At 34.9% G+C, this 21281-nt stretch overlaps 1 protein-coding gene across 1 annotated transcript in view; it reads left to right on the top strand.

Annotated features, from left to right (window-relative positions):
* Positions 1-1176: 1176 nt before the first annotated feature.
* Positions 1177-21281, top strand: part of pde4d (phosphodiesterase 4D, cAMP-specific) — a 160113-nt gene continuing 140008 nt past the window's right edge. Inside the window, exons 1-3 of the mRNA XM_051116857.1 lie at positions 1177-1297; positions 10924-11017; positions 19312-19544. Coding sequence (XP_050972814.1) covers positions 10976-11017; positions 19312-19544 — 275 coding nt within the window. The 5' untranslated portion in view covers positions 1177-1297; positions 10924-10975. The remainder of the gene's footprint in view (positions 1298-10923; positions 11018-19311; positions 19545-21281) is intronic.

Genomic DNA, 21281 nt, shown 5'->3' with positions numbered 1-21281 from the left:
TTTATTACACAGTGCTTTGTAATGCTTGATGCTGATTGGTCGATTGTGGCATTCACTGGTCAGATATTTCCACCTTTGTTCACTTTTTAAGCCGTATTGGCTCCGGAAATATTTTTTCCATTAATTTTTCCCATGGAGATTAAAAAAAAAATTGTTAAACAGTTATAAGCAATGAACCAAATCAATCGGCTATGAAGTTAATTACAAAATTACAACATTTTAAGCTAATACATAAATTTAAGCAAAAACAAAAAAAAAATAAGAAGTTGATTGTGCATATACAATCAGCATTTTTAAAAAATAAGCAAAACATTTTCTGATTGGTGGAGAGTTCTTTCTGTTTTCACCAGGTGTTTTGCCGTTAACTATTTTAAAATAGTGTTTGGTTTTTTGGTTTGTTCAGGACAAGAGTATTTTTCACAAATGTCATGTCAGAACAAGTTTTTACTGTTATAAATTCAGCATTATTTGCCCAAACATTTTTGTATGTTGCTTTTTTGCTCTGCTTTGTCTTGAAATGCTTTGCGTTTTATAAGAACTTCACTGTTTGATTTTTTTATTTTTTTTTTTCCCTGTTAAGCCATGTTGTCACAAGCCATCATCTTGATGGTTCAGTTAACAGCATCTTTTTCCACATGAGCCTGGAAATGTTCAATAGCTTGTTTGTGGCTTTAACTGTGTGTATGCTTATAAAAAAATTGACTTCTATGTTTTTCAAAAGTACGAAGTGTGACAGCTAGCCCCGCTCGCTCCTGATCACTAACAACGAAGCATAGACCAGTCTGAGGACATGTGAAATGAGAGCCGCAGCCTCCAAAGGGACCACAGAGGTAAACAGTGCGAGTAGCACAACTAATGTCTAATGTCCAATTTTGATGATTTATTTCCAAAAGAAAACTGTCAGCTGATTGCAGTATTCCCATGGTGACACAAACACTCTTGTGGCTCCCGTGCTTGACAATTTGAGACATATAAGCATCCTGCTGTGATGCTGCAGTGGCCCCTGCTTTTTAAAACATCTCTCCAGTCTCTGCTGGCTACTGCTGGAGAAACTTTAGGGAGGGGTGGGGGGGAAGCGGAGCTGAGCGCTCTGATTGGCTGAGAGGCTGGGAACTCTGATGTTCCTCAGTCCTTAAACCAAAGAGCATCACAGCACAAGGCACAGTGTCACAGGAAGCAAAGGGGACTTAGACATTCTGTTCTGTTTCAGCTGGACTATCGCAGTGACAGTCGGGATCGGTCTCTGGAGGACTGCATCTGTCATTTCCGTTCTTTTTCTCTTTCTCCCAGGAGAAGAGTAAGTTCCCATTCACACTTTATTCACTCCCTTTTTCTTCTATATGTACCTCCCAAAGGTAGAGAGAGAATGTTTCTGTACCCTACAAACCTGTCTTCTCATGCTTTTCTCGCTGTCACCGTCCATCTGTCCGCTAGCATGTCTCTTCACTGCATGTTTAAAAAAAGACAGGCAGGTGCAAGGTGACTTTTGGGCACCTGACCTGTTCAGCTAACTCATCGTTGCACTGCATGCAAAGGTTTCTTTTAGAGGAGAGAGACGTTTGGTGGCTTTTGCATCCTTTAATCTATAAATAGAGCACCTCAAAGCAGCTTGCACTCACAGTGAACTAGAGTGTCTTACTGTATCATAATCATAGTAAAGAGTGAGGCATTATGTTCCACATGTGCTTCTTCATTGGGGCTCGTGTCCAACTGACAATACTGTAGCTGCTCTTTTGTTTTTCTTCCACATGTCAGTGTTTCCCTTACTAAATGAAGTCATGTGTAAAAGCAAGTCCATGACTGTGTGGGAGTGATCCTGACCTCATATCACATGATGTTCTGATTTTTGCATACTAAAAACCCACTATATTTGAGTATGGATAGATTTGTAGCAGTTTTGTATTCAAATGTTTTTTCCCCACCCAATATGTTAGTATTTTAAATTTGACAAAAATAGTACTAAATCTCCTCCCTATCATTGTTATGCTTGTCAGAAAAATAATAAAACTAATGGTAACACTTTACAATAAGATGTTATTGGTTAACAGTAGTTAATGTATTAAAGAACATTAATTAAATCAACAGTATGTTTATTGCACTATTTATTGATCTTTATTTCTTAAAAGTATTGTTCATTCTCAGTTCATGTTAACTGATGTAGTTAACTAATGTTAACTAGTGAACATAATTGTAAAGTGTAGTTTACAGTGCATTAACTAATGTTAACAAATGCAACTTGTGATTTTAATAATGCATTAGTAAATGTTGAAATTAACATTAAGATTAATTCATGCTGTAGAAGTGTTGTTCATTCTTAATTCATTAACTATTGTAGTTAACTAATGTTAACTGATGAACCTTATTGTAAAGTGTAGTCCACAGTGCATTAACTAATGTTAACAGACACAACTTGTGATTAAAATAATGCATTAGTAAATGTTGAAATTAACATTAAGATTAATTCACGCTGTAGAAGTATTGTTCATTCTTAGTTCATTAACTTATGTAGTTAACTTACGTAACTAGTGAACCTTATTGTAAAGTGTAGTTCACAGTGCATTGACTAATGTTAACAAACACAACTTGTGATTTCGGTAATGCATTAGTAAATACTGAAATTAACATTAAGATTAATAAATGCTGCAGAATTATTGTTCATTCTTAGCTCATGTTAACTAATGTAGTTAACTAATGTTAACTGATGAACCTTAAATGCAACCTGTGATTTAAATAATGCATTAGTAAATGCTGAAATTAACATTAAGATTAATGAATTGTGTAGAAGTATTGTTAACTAATGTAGTTAACTAATGTTAACTGATGAATCTTATTATGCAGTGTAGTTCAAAGTGCATTAACTAGTGTTAACAAATGCAACTTGTGATTTTAATAATGCATTAGTAAATGCTCAATTTAACATTAAGATTAACAAATGCTGTAAAAGTATTGTTCATTCTCAGTTCATGTTAGCAAATGTAGTTAACTAATAAATCTTATTGTAAAGTGTAGTTCACAGTGCTTTAACTAATGTTATCAAATGCAACTAATGCAACTATGCTACTAGTGAATTACACAATCATTTACCATGTAAATTAAAATAGATTACCCAGATATAAAAAAAAGTATGCATTTATTGCACATCATAACCTGCTATATATTCTGTGTTACACCCTAGAAATCATATACAAAGCAATCTGAGCTTGATGAATTAAAAAATTCAAGGTATGTTAAAAAAAAAAAAAAAAAAAGATTCCCGTTTCTGGAAAATCCCACTAGTTTGCCAGCAATTTCATACCTATTTTTGGTCATGTGCAACTCAAACTACTAGTTTGTTATAATTAAGAAAGAAAAAAGTCACACAGTGTTCTTGAACACTGACAAGATGTCAAAACAAGAATTTCATTCCACGATCCAGTGTTTTTTAATAACGGGAGTTGTAACATCCAGCGTGTGCTTTTACGATGTGCAAAAATGCTGAATCTGAAACAAGAAAATGTTCAAAAGGGTGTGCGATGATATATGATGTCAAGAAGGCCAGCTAATGATGTCATTGATGACACCACCCTTCCCCTCTAAAACATCTGGGCTCCTAATCAGTTCCTTATGACATTTTAAAGCACAATATCGGTGCATTTATAGCCACGCTGGGTAATTATTACTAGTAACGACCGGCCTTAAAACTTGTAAGGGGTACAGACCCCTGCTGTTCCCCTAACACGTCTCCCTCACAAACTGTGAATGTTACGCTTCAAAAGCTTGAGTGCGCAGAGGAAACCAGAGACCTCATTTAAGCGTCCACCTTTCGCCGGCTGTCCGATGCCCTTTGAACACTTAAGCCTTTGTGTAAACGTCTCCCATGCAAATCGCTCTTTGTAGTTCACTGAAATATCAGGGTTGGGGAAGTTGGCTGTGTTTTGATTGCTCTTGGTAACAGACGCTTTTTCCTACTCCTTTGCCATCGGTTTCCACAGTGTATAGTCTGAGGCCTCATTAGGGACAATTAAGGTAGTATATTTTATTTCAAACATATTAAAATTGTTTGGAAAATAAGCAGGCATGTCTGAGATTCAATGATCCAGCCACTCAAGACAAGCACATATCCATGCTGTTGTTTTACATAAATTCATGCTTTAAAGGTCAAACTGAACTGAGTGCCAAAGCTGACAGTTTGCTTTTTTCCGTCATGTAAATGCTATTTGGGGGCATATGCCCGCACCAGAATCTACCTGGCTAATCCTCATCCGTTAAATCAGAGTGAGGAACATGAGAGGAAACTAGTAAGGTACCCTAAGGCAACTACGAGAGCTAATGAACTATGACAGGCCAGGCAATCTAGGCAAGTCTGGGTTGCTGTTTTTTATGTTAAAAGTGCACTCAGAATTTATTTTGTCATTTACTGAAAACATTTGGAGCAGGACCTACTTGGAAAAAAGTAACCCATTTCACTCACTAATTGCTTAAAATACAATACTCAACATAATATCAAACCGTTCGGTACGACATCCACGGTTCAGTAGGCGCTTGTGAATTGCGTTTTTTTTGGGGTTTTGCATTTAAATGATTTCCTTGTTTTATTTCTCTCGAAATTTGCTGTGTGTGTGCCCGTGATTTCACGTGCTGAGATGAGGAAACGCCTCCCCGTTTATATTTGAAAAAGCAACACTTGCAGAGCATCTTCCCTTCTAATGAAATGCAGTGATAAGCCTTTCTAAACTTGTTGTCCAACAAAAGAGAACATTATAACTTATTTTTACTTCACAGCATCAGTCGAGTGTTTGAAATAACTTCCTTTTGTGATCTGATGTGGCTTCTTATCATAGAATGAAGCAGACAATCCCATACTGTATGTCGATTAGCAATGGCTTATACTTAATCATTATGAAAATACCCAAGATGGCTTGAAGAACACGGATATTATTGCAGACGAGTGTTTATTGTACTTACATTTCATCATTGAAAGTGTTTAATGTTATCTCTTGTTTTTGTTCAGTTACAGCAATAGCGATGCCTTTATCCATATTAGAGATTTCCTGGCGGAACATCATCAGTGTTATCTCTATGACGCATATGTGGATTTGCGGGGTGGGCGCTCCAAAATAGGGCGTGGCTTCCTCCCTTTGACAGACAGGCACATGACATGCATGTGCAATGTTTCCCCGCAATCCACTTCAATGCAAACTCCACCCCACAGCTGATTCTACAGATTTTATTGGTTGTGTCAATCACAATGTTGATTTCCTACACTATGCTACACAAATGCTAACCCCTAAACCTACCCCACACATTACCCTAACCTTAACCAGTGAAACTGACTGCACAGCGGGATTGGCACTGAATAGATAAACAGATAAACAGTTAATAAGATTATGTGATATGAGATCGTCAGGCCGTTTTGTAACTCCCCAACCGGACCTCACCGGAAAATTGGACCTTTTTAGTTACATCCAGCATCATTACCCACTCCTATTCTGCAAATTTTAGGCCCCAGGATTCCCCCGTTGCTAAAAAAAAATCGATAGATTAAAGCCTTTCCCCTGCGGTTCACTGGGACGGCTCGCATGAGAGCTTGTGGGTGATTCCCATTTATATCATTAACCACTGGCCACGAGTTTTGGGGCACTGCTCTCACTGAGCATATTTATTTATATAGCATAGTTCAACTACAAACAATGTTTAATTCATAAAGTTTAGTTTTGATGTAAGTCAGTAACAATAGGCTGAAGCCAGAGCCAGTGGGGAAAGTCTTTGTGTGACGAGACCCCGCCCCATTTCGGAGGTTATGCCCACTTTTGGAGTTCCCGCCCCATTTTGGAGATCTCCGGTCTGCAGTTATACATACTTGCAAAATTTGGAAAAATAATACCTCTCGCAAAATAAATATTAAGCAGACATATAATAATAAACGTTTTTTTTCCAGTGTATGGAGGTTTACAGAAGTATTTTGTTGTTAATTATATGCAAAAAAAATAAATAAATAAAACACACTGATGTGGCAAGCTATCAGAACCGAACCAAACCGAAAACCGTGGTTGAAAACTGAGGTACGTATTGAACCGTGGACTAACTGTATTGTTGCATCTCTACTTTAAATATCACAAATAATTTCAAAGATACAGCAAGCAAGATTTAAATTAAACATGACATTTTGATGTAAATGGACTCAAATAGTATTTTCTTAAAACATGGTCCAGTAATTTGTCTAATTTGTGTTGAAATTGAATAGTACTGTTAAATGTTTTACATCCTCAAAATATAAAAACTCTAATCATATTAGTAGCTTAATTAAAGTGGTTTTATTTTTAATATGTGACCCTAGACCACAAAACCAGTCTTAATCTCAATTTTTCTTTTATGCCAAAAATCATTAGGAAATTAAGAAAAGATCATGTTCCATGAAGATATTTTGTAAAATTTCTACTGCAAATATGTCAAAACTTTTGATTAGTAATATGCATTATTAAGAACTTAATATAATAATATGGACAACTTTAAAAGACATTTTCTCAATATTTAGATTTTTTTGCACCCTCAGATTCCACATATTCAAATAGTTGTATCTCTGCCAAATATTGTCTTGTCTTAACCATACATCAGTGGAAAGCTTATTTATTTAGCTTTCAGATGATGTATAAATCTCATTTTTGAAAAATTGACCCTTATTGTGGTTTTGTGGTCCAGGGTCACATATACCAGCCTGCCTCATGGAGTCACATGACCAGGTCAATACTACTCTCTTTATCTTCATCCCCTCTTTTTATCAGACATTTTTGCTTGCTAAATAAATTAATGCTGGCTGAGTGAAAATAAGTAAACAAAAATGTTTTGTGCATCCACACAGCTAGGTGTCAGTATAACTCAATGGGGATTTGAATCTTGCACGTGTCTTAATGGTAAAAGTTTGTCTGCATTATATTAACTGTGGCCTACTATGTATCATATGAAAGGAAATTAACCAGATGCCGTTTGCTTATCACAGGCTATACAGGAAGATTGCTATTTACATATGTCAAGGCTGTCTTGTTCTGTTGTGAGCACGACGGCTTCTTGATCTTACATCTAAAAAAGTTCCCTTTTTCTTTTCCCCTGACAATATATATGGAATAAAAAAGCCTTTGCTCATTTTCCATTTTAAGATTGTGTTTTAATATAATCCTTCGTTTAACATCCTGTGCGCAGAGGTTGAAAAGCCATTCCTGGAACAACATCAAAAGGAAAACATTGCAGCCATTTTTTCCCAAACTCTCTCATGACACGTTAAAAGTTCAATAGCCTCAGCAGAAACGCAGATGGCAAGGCAACATGGGAGTAACTGACATTTAAAGATGCAGTAATGGCCATGCTGATATACAAAAGTTAATATATATGTGAGCCGCAGTGTGCTAAATGATGCATATAAAGCCCTCTGGTTATATTTGTATACGTTAGATTTTCAATTGCGTGTATGACAGGACATGGCTTTTGCCTTTGTGGTGTAAACATTTTGTAAGCATACAAATGCCATTCTTTCTTGCAGAGAGCGTGAGGAAAATGACTTTTGATTAAAAACATCAACATGTCATATGCATGAATTAAAGATCATTTATTTTACAGAGGATGCCTTGGGTTGTGCGTGATCGTATCAACTACCAGTGCTTGATGGATTTCTTTGGCTGAGAAAAAAAAGTTTTGCTTCCCATGGAAAATATGCTATAAACAATAATTGACATATGCCTATTTTAGCCTGTGACACAAATGTTTGCCTAGGGAAATAATTGTCTGCGAGAGAGTTTACATTTTCAGCCATTACTGAGACATGGGGCCCTCTTTTTAAAAACACAGTATTTTCCACTGTAAATAGTACAATGTCAAGGGAGCTGTAGTAGTTTTATGATTTTCTTGATGAAACCTTTTACATTTAGTGTTCACAGAAGTTCTGAATTATGCTTAATATTCTGTTCTGTTAATCAGTGTTAATACTTATGTATTATAAATAATAAAAAACATCTGTTTAAATCAATTTTTGCTGCAGATGCAGCATGCTGAACACATATGGGAATGTGAATTGTTTCTGCAATAATTTAGCCACTAGATGGTGATAGAGACTTGATAGAGATAGAGAGGTTATGAAGGCTATTTTGGGGAAATTTTCATTGCATTGACATTTCATTGCCTTCTTTAGAACATTACATGCACTGTCAGAAAATGTGCCAAAGTTGCATCTTCAGGGGTGCAACAATTTGCCACTGGGGCAGTACCCACAAAGGGACACTTACTTATATACCTTCTTTCCCACTTTGTAATATGCATGTAATTATGGTACTATATGAACCGCTTAGGGGAAAAAAGGTACAAAGGTGTCCCTTTGAGGCTACTGCCCCAGTTTATTAGAGAGTGTGAGATATTTTATGTTGCACAGCTATTTGCAATATGACTAGGGAAATGCTCTGAAAAGATTGTTTACAGCATTCTTTCCAAATTTTGTTTTAGTATGTTTCATATTATCATTTTGCAAGTTTTGCTTATCTCATTATGTATATTTGTGTTAAGTCTGTTGACTTGAACAAATGTTTTTTACTTCCCCTCTACACCATCACTAAACTTCTAAAATACAGTTGAGGTCAAATGTTTACATTTTTTTATTTAGTACTGACCTGAATAAGATGTTTCACATAAAATATGTTTACATATAGTCTACAAGAGAAAATAATAGTTTTAATAAGTTATAAAAATGACCTTGTTCGAAAGTTTACATACACTTGATTTTTAACGCTGTGTTGTTACCTGAATGATCCACAGCTGTGTGTGTGTGTGTGTTTTTTTTGTTTGTTTTTTTTTTTGTGATAGTTCTTCAGAAAAAATCCTTCAGGTTCCACAAATTCTTTGTTTTTTCAGCATTTTCTTTTATTTGAACCCTTTCCAACAATGACTGTATGATTTTGAGATCCATATGCAACTATTACAGATGGTTCAAATTTTCACTGATGCTCCAGAAAGACAACATTAGGAGCTAGGGGTGTAAACTTTTGAACAGAATGAAGATGTGTACATTTTTCTTACTTTGCCTAATATCATATATTTTCATTTAGCACTGCTCTTCAAAGGCTACAGAAGATACTTAATCACCCACCCATATAATATGGAAATATTATTTTATGTTTTAGGTTCTAGAATACCTCAAAGTTCTCAGTTTACTACTATTAAATTATGGATTTACATGCCTACTTTTAAACCGAGGATTTCTTGAAATGCTAACTTCAAGTTAAACAGCCCGCTGTTCTTCAGAAAAATCCTTCAGGTCCCACAAATTCTTTGTTTTTTTCAGCATTTTCTTGTATTTAAACCATTTCCAACAATGACTGTATGATTTGGAGATCCATCTTTTTACACTGAGGACAACTGTGGGACTCATGCAACTATTACAGAAGGTTCAAATGCTCACTGATGCTTCAGTAGGAAAACATTAAGAGCCAGGGGTGTAAACTTTTGAACAGAATGTAGATGTGTATGTTTTTCTTACTTTGCCTAATATTGTATATATTTTTTAATTTAGTACTGCCCTTCAGAAACTACAGAGGATAATTTTCCAGAAGACAAAATGAGTTACCCTGATTTTCAAATTCAAAAAGTTTTCACCCCCAACTCTTAATGCATCAGTGAGCATTTGAACCTTCTGTAATAGTCACATATGAGTTTTCCAAGTGATGCCATGTAAGAATAATTTTCAACAAAGAACCTTTCAAAGTTCTCAAAAGAACACATTTTCTTGATTGTAAGAAACATTTTAAATTATCTAAAGAACCTTTTCCACTATAGTGAACCGTTTGTGCAATAGAAAGCTTCCATGGATGTTGTTGGAAGTTTCTTCATGGAACCAGATGACAGTAAAGAAACTTTATTTTTTAGACTGTACAGTGCCTACAAGGACTTTTTGCCCTACTTCTTGGTTAAATTGCTCTTCTAGCTTCCTTTTTATATAATTTTAATTCAGTAAAATGTATTAGTTCATTTTTTAATCGTATATTTTGGAATCAGGAAAAAACAAAATTTTCCATTAGGGTGCTTTTAGCCCATTATGACTTTAGGCCATGTTCAATTTTTGAATTGATTTTGTTTTCAGGAAAATCCTTTGAGAGAAAAAGAAAGATTTCACCTTGTGAATTATATAAGTTTGTAAGTTTTCTATAAGTTATATAAGTTTTTCATCAGCAAAAGACTTGCCTACACAAATAGTAATGCACTGGCATGAATAATCACCCACCCTATAAATATTATATTTTGTTTTAGGTTCTAGAAACCCTCACAGTTCAGAATCTAAATTTATTCAAATAAATTTATGGATTTACATGCCTATTTTTAAACTGAGGATTTCTTGAAACTAAGATTATTTAAAGCAGCATGCATCTGTTAAAGATTCAGTATGATTTTTCTTGCCTTACTGAAAGTGACTTTGTAAAACTAGTGACTTTGTAGAGCTGGCCAACTTCAAATAGGACAGAGCTTGTTCTGCCTCATGAATAATTTATGAAGCTCTAATTTAAGAAATGTATGCAATAATTCCAAGGTCAAATCAAATAAATACAGTAATTATCTTAAACGTAATGAGAAATGTGACACAGCTCTGTATGCAAGCATATGTCTGGCACCCTGCAGTCTATGCTTCTAAAGCAGTTACTAAAAAGCAGTTTTAAAACTAGCTCTTGAACTGTTGGCTCCTAGATTATCAGCTTGTCCCCAAGGACCACAAACTGACTGATGAAAAGAAAAGTACGTTGATTCAAATGCAATTTCTAATGCTAGAACTGCACAAGATGTTTTTGTGTTCTGGTAGTAATCAATATAGACTTTGAGCCAAGATGTTGACATTTGGTGTCTATTATCACCTTATTTTACTAGAGTCTTGTGATTTTTGTGATGGCAAACCTTCTTTTGTTTTCTTTCTTTCAGGACTTTCTACATTCTGAGGCTGAAACCTCAACTTCTATCTGGGGGACAAACAATGCAAGAGAATGCCTGCAGCGGAGAAACGCAATTGGAGAGCGTGAGTGCACTGAAATCATTCATGCCATACGCAAGCACTGACAATTAAAATCAATATGTGTAACTTTTATTGATTGCACTGGACATTTTACAAGCACTGAGCAGTTATTGGAGTCGGTTAAGAGACTTATTAATCATCACTGGGCACCAGCAAACAGAGCAGACAGATTTGGATAAAACTCAGAACAGATGGTACAGCTTCAGATGTTATTTCACAAAGATGTTTTCACTTGAAACAAACAGCCACAAAGGGAATGTTGCTGCTTTCACCTGTGATAAAGTACATAGTCACTTAAAACCTTGCCTACAGAAGGGTTTGTGACTGTTGTTACAAAAAAAGCATTAGCTTGAAAACCGGGTTATATATCAGTAGTTACTAACAGTTTTGTGGCAGTGATTAATGATCAGAGCTGTAAACCAGTGGAGGTCCAAAACTGAAAACTCAGAGGCAGTGACCCATGAACTGGATGTTGCTGAGTTCCTCTACCACCTTTGTGTCCTTGTCCAGCACGTAAATGTGCCATTTTTGCAGATTTTCTGTTATATGGAAAAGGTGTGTGTGTATATGTGTACTAAGTTCGGGGTCAGTATTTATTTATTTTGTTTATTTACTTAAAGGACGCAATAAATTTAACAAAACGTACTGTAAAGACATTTATATTGTTCCAAAAGATTTCTATTGATATTTCTATCGATAAAGCTGTATTACAGTTTCCAGAAATATTAGAATGATTTCTGAAGTATCATGTGACACTGAAGACTGGAGTAATGATGCTGAAAATTCAGCTTTGCCACAGGAATTACATTTTAAAATAGATTGAAATAGAAAAAGTTGATTTAAATTGTAATAATATTTCATGATATCAGTGTTTTTACTGTTGATTAAATAAATGCAGCCTTGGTGAGCATACAAGACATCTTTCAAAAACATTAAACCCCTCTTACAGACCAAATATTTTAATTGGTAGTTAATGATGATGCAATTTTTAGAATGTAATAGAGAATACAATTTGTATAAAAGAAGATGAAGTTTTTTGATTTTGTAAATATGAAGTGGGGTAAAAAAGGCTTCTGGTGAGCAGCTATAGTGATTTATATTTAATTTATTCAAAATATTTTACTTATTAATGTGTTTTCAGAACCTCTAAATTAAAGAAAAAATACTTTGCTTCTGTATTATTCTGCTTTTAGGTAATAAACAATGCACAACGAAACCTTTCACAATAGCAGTCATTCTTTGCACAATCCCTCACAACAAATCATTTACAGGGGGCCCTTTTATATATTTATTTTATTTAATAATTACTAAATGTTAAACTACATAACTACTTAAAATTATATCATTTGTCATAGCAAACTACAATATTGTGAGAACATATGAATCAGATGTTTTTTATTTATATCCTAGGGGGTCTTTAGCCTTGTCATGCCATGGATTTACACTCTTAAAAATAAAGGTTCCAAAAGGGTGTTTTTGCAGTGATGCCATAGAAAAAACATTTTTGTTTCCCCTAAGAAACTTTCAGTCAACAGTTCTTCATTTTGAAGAACATTTTAAAATCCTATTTCGACTATAAAGAACCTTTTCTGCATTTGAAAGGTTCCATGGATGTTTAAGGTTCTTCATGGAACCATTGATGCCAATAAAGAACCTTATTTTCAAGAGTGTACGTTTTTAAAATTGTTTAAGTGTTATAAATGGGTCAGCGGTGCATCTACCAACCCAAAAAACATGAAAAAGGACAACACAGTAACTTTGTTTTTGTAAGCCTTTCTCTGCAAGCATGTGAAAAACGAGTCGTTCAGATTTTGCTTCCCCCGTGATGTAGAAAGGGGATTTTATTATAATATTACCGCCCCTTAATCTGCACGTCCACCCATGATGCCGCCGTTCTGTTTTCGCAACGGTGTACCAGTTCTAAAACCGTGGCGAAAGTTTGAGCAAAGCATGCTAACTGTTCTGTACGTTTTCAGTACAGAACTCTATTAAGAGTTTTAACATAAACTTGTGTGTATTTGACCATTTAAGCGCAATAAGACGTGAAAGAGAAATTGGTTTACTACACACATGCCGTGCGACAGACGCTTTCTGTTTGCGTGCTTCGAATGTTTGCGCTCAGAAAACCGTATATCAGAACAATAAACTAACAAGACTTTAAAACACACTATTTCAGTACGATAGACATAATAATCAAAACCAAACAGATGTTTTTGGCAGAGTTGTGAGCTGTAAAGTCACACCTCTATTCTGGAAAAGGGGGTGGGGAGCAGCAGCTCATTTGCATTTAAAGAGACATGCATGAAAATGGCTTGTTTCTGCTTTCACTCAATGATATAATAAATGATCTATGGGGTATTTTGAGCTGAACCTTCACAGACATATTCTGGGGACTTGTAATAAGGTGCATAACAGGTCTCGTTTAAACTGAAATATGTATCTGAAATATATCCTTACAGAACTAGTCTCAAGGAGGCAGATGAAGTGTAGTCTTTTATAAGAAAGATTAATGAACTGATATTCGTCATTGACCTGCTGTCATTTAGCTCTAGGCGACATGATAAGAGACTCTCATCACTTGTCATCACCTGTGTAACCCACGTTACTGCTCACATCACAAAAGCCCGGGGCGAAGCTGAGGCTCCATTGGCACGCCATAAAGAACTTCATATCACTGTGATTCATTTTTGCTGCTTTAACTATCTATTTCAAGACTCTATGATGTCTAAAATGTCTTTTAATGTCAGAAGTGCCTTTATGTTTGAGTTATGGCTCATTTAGTCAGTTTTAATTGTCAAATCATCCTTCATTTGGTCTTTTTAATAATTTATATATTTCATTAAATGCACAGTGTATTGTTCTTTACTGTTTGAAAGACAAATCCGAGGTATTTACCTTCCCTAAAATTCATATGAACACTTTCAGATGACTGAATCCCTGAGCGTCCACAGTAAAAGAAGAAAGAAGAAATCTGCTTTGAAGCCTGTTCCTTAAATATCATCAAATCTCACTTGATAAAGTACCTAATTTGGGTGCAGGTCTTCGCCCATGTGACACCTTAATCATTCCTCTCTGAAATCATATCTACCAATATTTTCAAACGCAGTGAAGCTCTACAAAGCATCAGTGACAATAATTAAAATCTTTATATATTCAACGCCTCTGTGAAAACACTGGTAATTGGATCAAAAGTTCACATATTTACTCACTTATTTATTTATGAGTTGGCTGATTGCTTGCATATTTCAGTCAGGCAATAAGATTGGGGTTCCCCCGAAAGGAACCCGTGGTTTTCACGGGATGTGACTACAGCCGTCAGAGTAGAAAGGTGCGACATTGTTTATTGCTCTCACCTTGAGTCAAAAGACATTTATTTTCCATTTAAAACTCTTATTTCACAGTTGGGCAGTGATAATTTAGATAGAAAATTCTAAAGTAAATGCAATTAAATATGTTTAATTTCAAATATAAAAACACACTTTACAAGCTAGACTAGTCGAAGTCCAACTATCGCTACTGTGATTTAAAACATTTAAAATTAATATTATTTGATATTTCAGGCATAAAACTTGAGCATTCAGATGTCCCTTTGCATCCACACTTTTGTCCTCTAAACCACCTACAATAGCATTGGGACACATCTGTGAAGAGGTAAATTAATTGTTCCTGAAGGCCAGAACCATTTTAAACTCTTCTGTTCACATGGGATACCTTGTTTTGGCTTGCAGCGCTATCTGAGTGAGCACAATTAAGTAATTAATAATGTATGAGGTGATAAGTTTGAATGTAAACCTCCTGAGAGATGTTTCTATACAACCAAAAACAATGGAAAATGTCAGTGTCTGAAAAAGAAGCAAATACCTTGTAGACCTGTCTTTGAGCACCGCTACTTACTCATTTTCCCTTCGGTCTAATATCTGAATGTTTGAGGGGTTTTTTGACTAAGAATTATGAAATAATTTATCTTTCAGGATAATTGAACTGTTTTTCATTGCACTTTGGGGTTGGTGCCTGAAGGAAAATGAGTGGGGAGCCTTTTTTGTGTGAATCAATGGTGATTTGTGTTTTCTGCTTTGTCCTGAGGCTGGTTTGGAGAGAGCTGGTCTCTCTGAATCAAATCAATATCGCCTTGTTGTATCCAGAGGGAGCGAGTGGTCTCTCATGTGTCTTCACAGCATATTGTCAAAAGAAGACAGGACTGATGATCGCAACAAATAGGAATGATGAATGGATGGACAGAGATATGATCCTCTAGAAATCATTATAATATACTAATTTGGTGCTCAAGTAATGTTTCCTATTTTGACGTTTTAAAATGGTTGTGCTGCTTAATCTTTTAGTGTCAAGCCATATGTTTTTTTTCCGAATAGATAATTCTACACACAATCATACAATTATTAATTAATTATTAGTTATTTAGTTTCCACATATATGACCCTGCCTGGACCACAAAACCAGTCATAAGGGTCGATTTTTCGAAACTGAGATTTATGCATCATCAGAAAGTTGAATATATAAGCTTTCCATTGATGTATGGTTTGTTAAGATAGGACAATATTAGGCCGAAACACAACTATTTCAATATATGGAATCTGAGGGTACCAAAAAATCAAAATATTGTGAAAATCGCCTTTAAAGTTGTCCAAATGAAGTTCTTAGCAATGCATATTACTAATCAAAAATTAAGTTTTGATATATTTACAGTAGGAATTTTACAAAATATCTTCATGGAACATGATCTTTACTTAATTTCCTAATTATTTTTGGCATAAAATAAAAATCAATAATTTTGACCCGTGCAGTGTATTTTTGGCTATTTCTTACAAATATACCCCAGTGACTTAAGACTGGTTTTGTGGTCCAGGGTCACATATGTATAAAACTAATGGTCCTATATTTTAATATTCTATATTCAGTCTAGATGAAATCAATAATACAAAATCTTGTATATAATTGTAACCTATAAAATATATATAATTACTTTGTTGTTGATTACTTTTTCAATTTTTGAGGATAGTAATGTACATTCTGGCAATTTTGTAGGTATTTTAGTTTGAAATCTTCTGAGCAAATATATTGTTGTAATTCCAGTGATTTCAGTGTTATTTCAGTATTTTCCATATTTAAACACATCATTAGGTCAAGGTTAATGTAACACAGGTGACTCATTTATTGTAGTGTAAATAACACTTAAACACAATGGAAAACAAAATGGGTCATTGTTTATCTGTAATCATTGTTGACTGTTGATATATACAGTAAGACTTTTAATGACTTTTAAAGAAGTCTCTTCTGCTTACCAAGCCTGCATTTATTTGATCCAAAATACAGCAAAAGCAGTAATATTGTGAAATATTTGTACTGTTTAAAATAACTGTTTTCTATCGGAATTTATTTTAAAATGTAAATTATTTCTGTGATCAAAGCTCTTCAGTATGATCCTTCAGAAATAGTTCTAGTATGCCGATTTACTGCTCAAAAATGTATTATTATTTATTATTATTATTATTATTATTATCAATATTTTAAAAAGTTGAGTACATTTTTTCAGGATTCTTTGATGAACAGAAAGATCCAAAGATCAGCATTTATCTAAAATAAAAAGCTTTTGTAACTTTATACACTATATCATTCAAAAGCTTGCATTCAGTTGCAATAAGAAATTATAGAAATTAATACTTTTATTTAGCAAGGATGCAATAAATTGATCAAAAGTTATGATAAAGACATTTATAATGTTACAAAAGATTGATCAGAGAAATCAGAAAAACTCTACTTGCTCTTTTCAACATAATACATTTTTTGAGCAGCAAATCAGAACATTAGAATAATTTCTGAAGTAGTAATGATACTAAAGTAGTAATGATGCTGAAAATTCAGCTGAAGTCACAGGAATAAATCACATTTAAATATATTCAAATAGAAAACTGTTATTTTAAATAGTAAAAATATTTAAAAATTGGACTGTTTTTGCTGTATTTTGGATCAAACAAATGCAGAAACTTGGTGAGCAGTAGAACTTCTTTAAAAAACACATTAAAAATCCCGGCTTGTGGTCTTTTGCTGATCCCACTCTCCTCTCTCTTTGCCCAGTGCTATCCTGTCTGCTCTACACTGTCCTCTTCAAATAAAGGCATAAAAAGCCTTAAAAAAAAAAAAAAAAAAAAAAACATTAAAAATCTTACTGTTCAAAAACTTTTGACCTGTAGTGTATATACGAGCACAGCTGTATATACAGTCATATTGCAAGGCTATGAGTGATATTGCGTTTATACAACAGCTGCATCTTACAAGGTGTTGTTGAAAGTAAAAATAACTTCCTCACAACCCTGTTCCTATGAGATTTTCCCCTTAGTCAAAACTATTTGCTCTGGAACAAATAGATTAATGATGTAAAAGACTGCCTGTTAGATTTACCCAAAATGAATTATATCTTATGTTTAACCACTATAGAGACTTTAGAGCCAGCGGCAAATTCTGGAAGAACTGGGCGAGGTAAGGCTGCTCTCAACGGGTGCATAAGTGCTGAACACATGCGCTGATGCCCTGGAGCTTACATATTTTCGAATAGATGTTATCTTTAATGACAAACCGCATATTTTAAGTCTAAACAAGTATATTTTCGCCTAAAGAACTCTTAAAACTACATTCCTTGAAACAAAAACAGCATTATTTATAAAAATGATAGTGGATTTGGGTGTCCACCATGACACTAGTTGTGAGAAATACTACAAGTGAGTGATACAAACAGTGAAACGGTTGGAGTTCCAACATCACTAGAATATCGCACTAGAGATGCACCGATCGGTCAGCCAGGGATCAGAATTAGCCGGTTTTCCACATGATCGGCCCGGACCGGTGACCGGCCGGTCAGTCTTCCGATTCGATCCGTCACACTTACGACTACCGATAATGTATTTATGTCTTGACAGAAGAAGCTTGCGCAGCTGAAAATGAGTATGTGAGAGAGACTTGTGCAGAAATCAAAACAAATGAGCACAACAGCACTCACAGAAAGTTATAGATGCATACTGCGGTAGAAAAAAAAAATTGCATGACCAGTATGTTTCCCTACATATCAACACGACTGCAGTGTGACACAGATTTTATACAAAGGTAGTTCAATAAAAAAGAAGTTTAAATTAAGCGACATTTTAGACACAATATTGAATGTTTTTGCTCAATTTCGTTGCAGAAAATAGTTCCAATCAAAGAACTGCTGAATGTCTCTGAGCAACACAGCAGTGTTTCGTTAATGAACCCATGTTTTTGAATGATTCAGAAACCCATTCATAAAGACTAAATGACTCATTAAAAAAGTCTTTTGCCACCACCTGCTAGTGGTTTGGTTTCATATTAAAAAGTATCACTGCATTTTTCACACCATTTTTTATTTGTATGTTTAAAAAATATTTAAAACCTTAATTTTATAAAATTATTTACACTGCCCTCCAAAAGTTTGGAAACACCCCTGGCAAAGTGTGGTTTTGGATGATATCAGCATAAATCCTTATCATTTTTGGGTGCAAATACATTAAAGTAAGTTGACATTATCACTGAATAATAATTTTCATTTTGATTACATAATAATGGCAATATATACATTTCAAAGTCAGACATGCCCCTTTGCCAGCTGTGATGCCTGGTTACTTGTTTAAACTTGGCCCATGTTTTTAAAAGATTTTTGGGTCAGCACACCTTAAAAGCTTTAACAATTGATTGCCAATTAAGTTTAGAATACAATAAATTTAGGCCCAGAATATGCAGAGCTGTAATAGCTGCTTTTTCTATGTATAGACTGCTTATGTAACAAAATGTTTTTGTAGTTTGTGTTGTCCCTTATCAGTGCAAAATTATCACAAATTAAAAAGGATTCATGCCATTAAACCCACTTTTCTAGGGCGTTTCCAAACTTTTGGAGGGCAGTGTATGCATTTGAAATTTTGCAGTGTAAATGCATTTGTAGAGAATATCTGTAATTTTGTCCGGATAGGGCTAATTGTAATGTTTAATTATTTTTATGATGTACATTTTTTGGCATTGGAAAAAAAAGTATATATTTTTGTTTGTATATGCTGTCAATTATACTTCTTGGAAAGAAAATTGGAATCGGCAGGTCACACTTACAAAAAAATCAGAAATTGGAATCAGCCAAAAAAAAGTTGCAATCGGTGCATCTGTATATCGCACTCCTCTCAGCAAATCAGATTTATATACTCTTAAATCAGTTGTCTTATAAGTGTAAAACTGTAAAGCATTTGGGAAAATCACTTTTAATGAAACTCTCACCTTCTCAGGTCTCAGATTGTTCCCCAGAGTCCCCAGACTCATGTTCGCTGTCCTGCATGGAGCCCTTTGCGGTCCGCAGGATGTCCTGCCGAACTGTCCAGCTGCCTCCTTTGGCCTTCAGACAGGCTGAGCAGTACTACTGTGAGAGGAAACCAGAGACAGAGACGGCCCAGCCTCGACCCACCAGCCTCCCCTTGAGAACACCTCCACTCATTGCCATCACCTCTGCAGATACAAGCAGGTAATCAGCTGGGCTTTTCTCATCTATATTCTCATCATCCGTGATGATTGTTTTTGTTCTGTTTTACAGAAAGAAAAAGACTGTACATATTAAATGTATATATTTGCTCAATACTATCAACTTTTTAGCAGAACTAAGAGCCAGTTTTCCCAGAAACTTTTGCTTTCAAGTATGTAATTAACATGGGTCAAAGAACCTCTTACAGAAAATTCAGATCCGCTTTTGTCTGATCTAGATGCGTTGGAGCTAATTGTGCTTTTGATCTGTTTATTTTCTCTTGCTTTAGAGATTTTTTCACAAGAACATTTGTTTTAGTCAAAGTCAGTGATATACTTTGATGATTCTGACTGCTAGGCTATACAGTAACCTATATGTCTGGGTTTATATTGTGCTATCCTATTAGCAAGCACATTGTATTGCATGTCTGTAAAATATAAATACTTCACATCAGAAAACTTTTACTGGAGAAAAACAAGAAACAAGAAATGGCCTTAAAATCAAAGTCAGTGTTTGTACAGATTGTAAGTAGTGTAAAATCAACAAACAGCGCCTTGTTTACACTAAATTCAAATAGTAGTAAATCCTATACAAATAGTGTAAATAGAAGCGAAGTGCTGTTTGTACTAAAGGTAAATTGTCTGAGCATTGGTAGACAAACTTGAAAAGAGCCTTGACAACATGGTTAATATGACATGGTTGAATGGAAAAAGGGTATATTTCCCAAAAAATGAACATTTTCTTGCTCTCAGGCATCTAAGATGTAGTGAAATTTAGCATGACATCACTTGCTCACCAATGGCTGCTCTGCATTGAATGGGTGCCGTCAGAATCAGAGTCCAAACAAGTGATAAAAACACAATAATTCACAAGTCATCCACACAACTATTCATGAAATTGCTTTCTCTAGAAAAGACGGAGACAAGATGTTAGTCATTTGACTGGAGTTGTGTTGATTACTTTGAAATGTTTTTATCAGCTGTTTGAGCTCTCATTCTGACGGTACCCATTCACTGCAGAGGATCCATTGGTGAGCAAGTGATGCAAAGTTACATTTCTCCAAATCTGTTCTTTTGAAGAAACAAACTACATCTTGGATGGTCTGAGGGTGAGTGAATTTTCAGCAAATTTTCATTTTTGAGTGGGCTATTCCTTTAAGTTAGGGGTGAGAGAGAGGTGTAGAATAAAGCATTGTTCCATTGCTTTAGATTACAAAGTGCAGTGGATCAGTTCGATGCTCCAAAGAATGAATACAGTCCAATCAAAGACAACTCCATCATAGCTAACAACTTTCTCGTAATTATCATATAAAGCAAAAGATGATTGACAGTTACGTCAGCTAGAGATGGAGAATCTGTCAATCAAGTGCTCAGTGATACGCAACATCAGTTCCCAACTATGGCACATAAACTTTATACGCATGAGGCTTGTTTTTTCCCATCTGATTATGGTAAATCATTTTTTCAATACCCCAGGAGGCCTCAGTCTCCAACTGTGAGAACTGGCGATTTTTGATGTTAAGAACACTGTGCATTAAAGTCGTAATAATGCATACACAGATGTTTCAGAAACTGTTGCTCTTATTCACTAGTATGAACTGTTGTCTTAATTGTGTTATGCTGCCCAGTGTTCAATTGCATCTTCTGCTCTGAATAAGCCTTGCATCTTGATTGTGTGCATGCATCATTTCCCTGTTTTATGCCAGGCTGTAATTTACAAGGTCATGCTCCCCTCTTTACA

This window comes from Labeo rohita, chromosome 8 (genome assembly GCF_022985175.1).
Source record: "Labeo rohita strain BAU-BD-2019 chromosome 8, IGBB_LRoh.1.0, whole genome shotgun sequence".
Lineage (NCBI taxonomy): Eukaryota > Metazoa > Chordata > Actinopteri > Cypriniformes > Cyprinidae > Labeo > Labeo rohita.
This window is presented reverse-complemented; position numbering and strand designations above follow the sequence as displayed.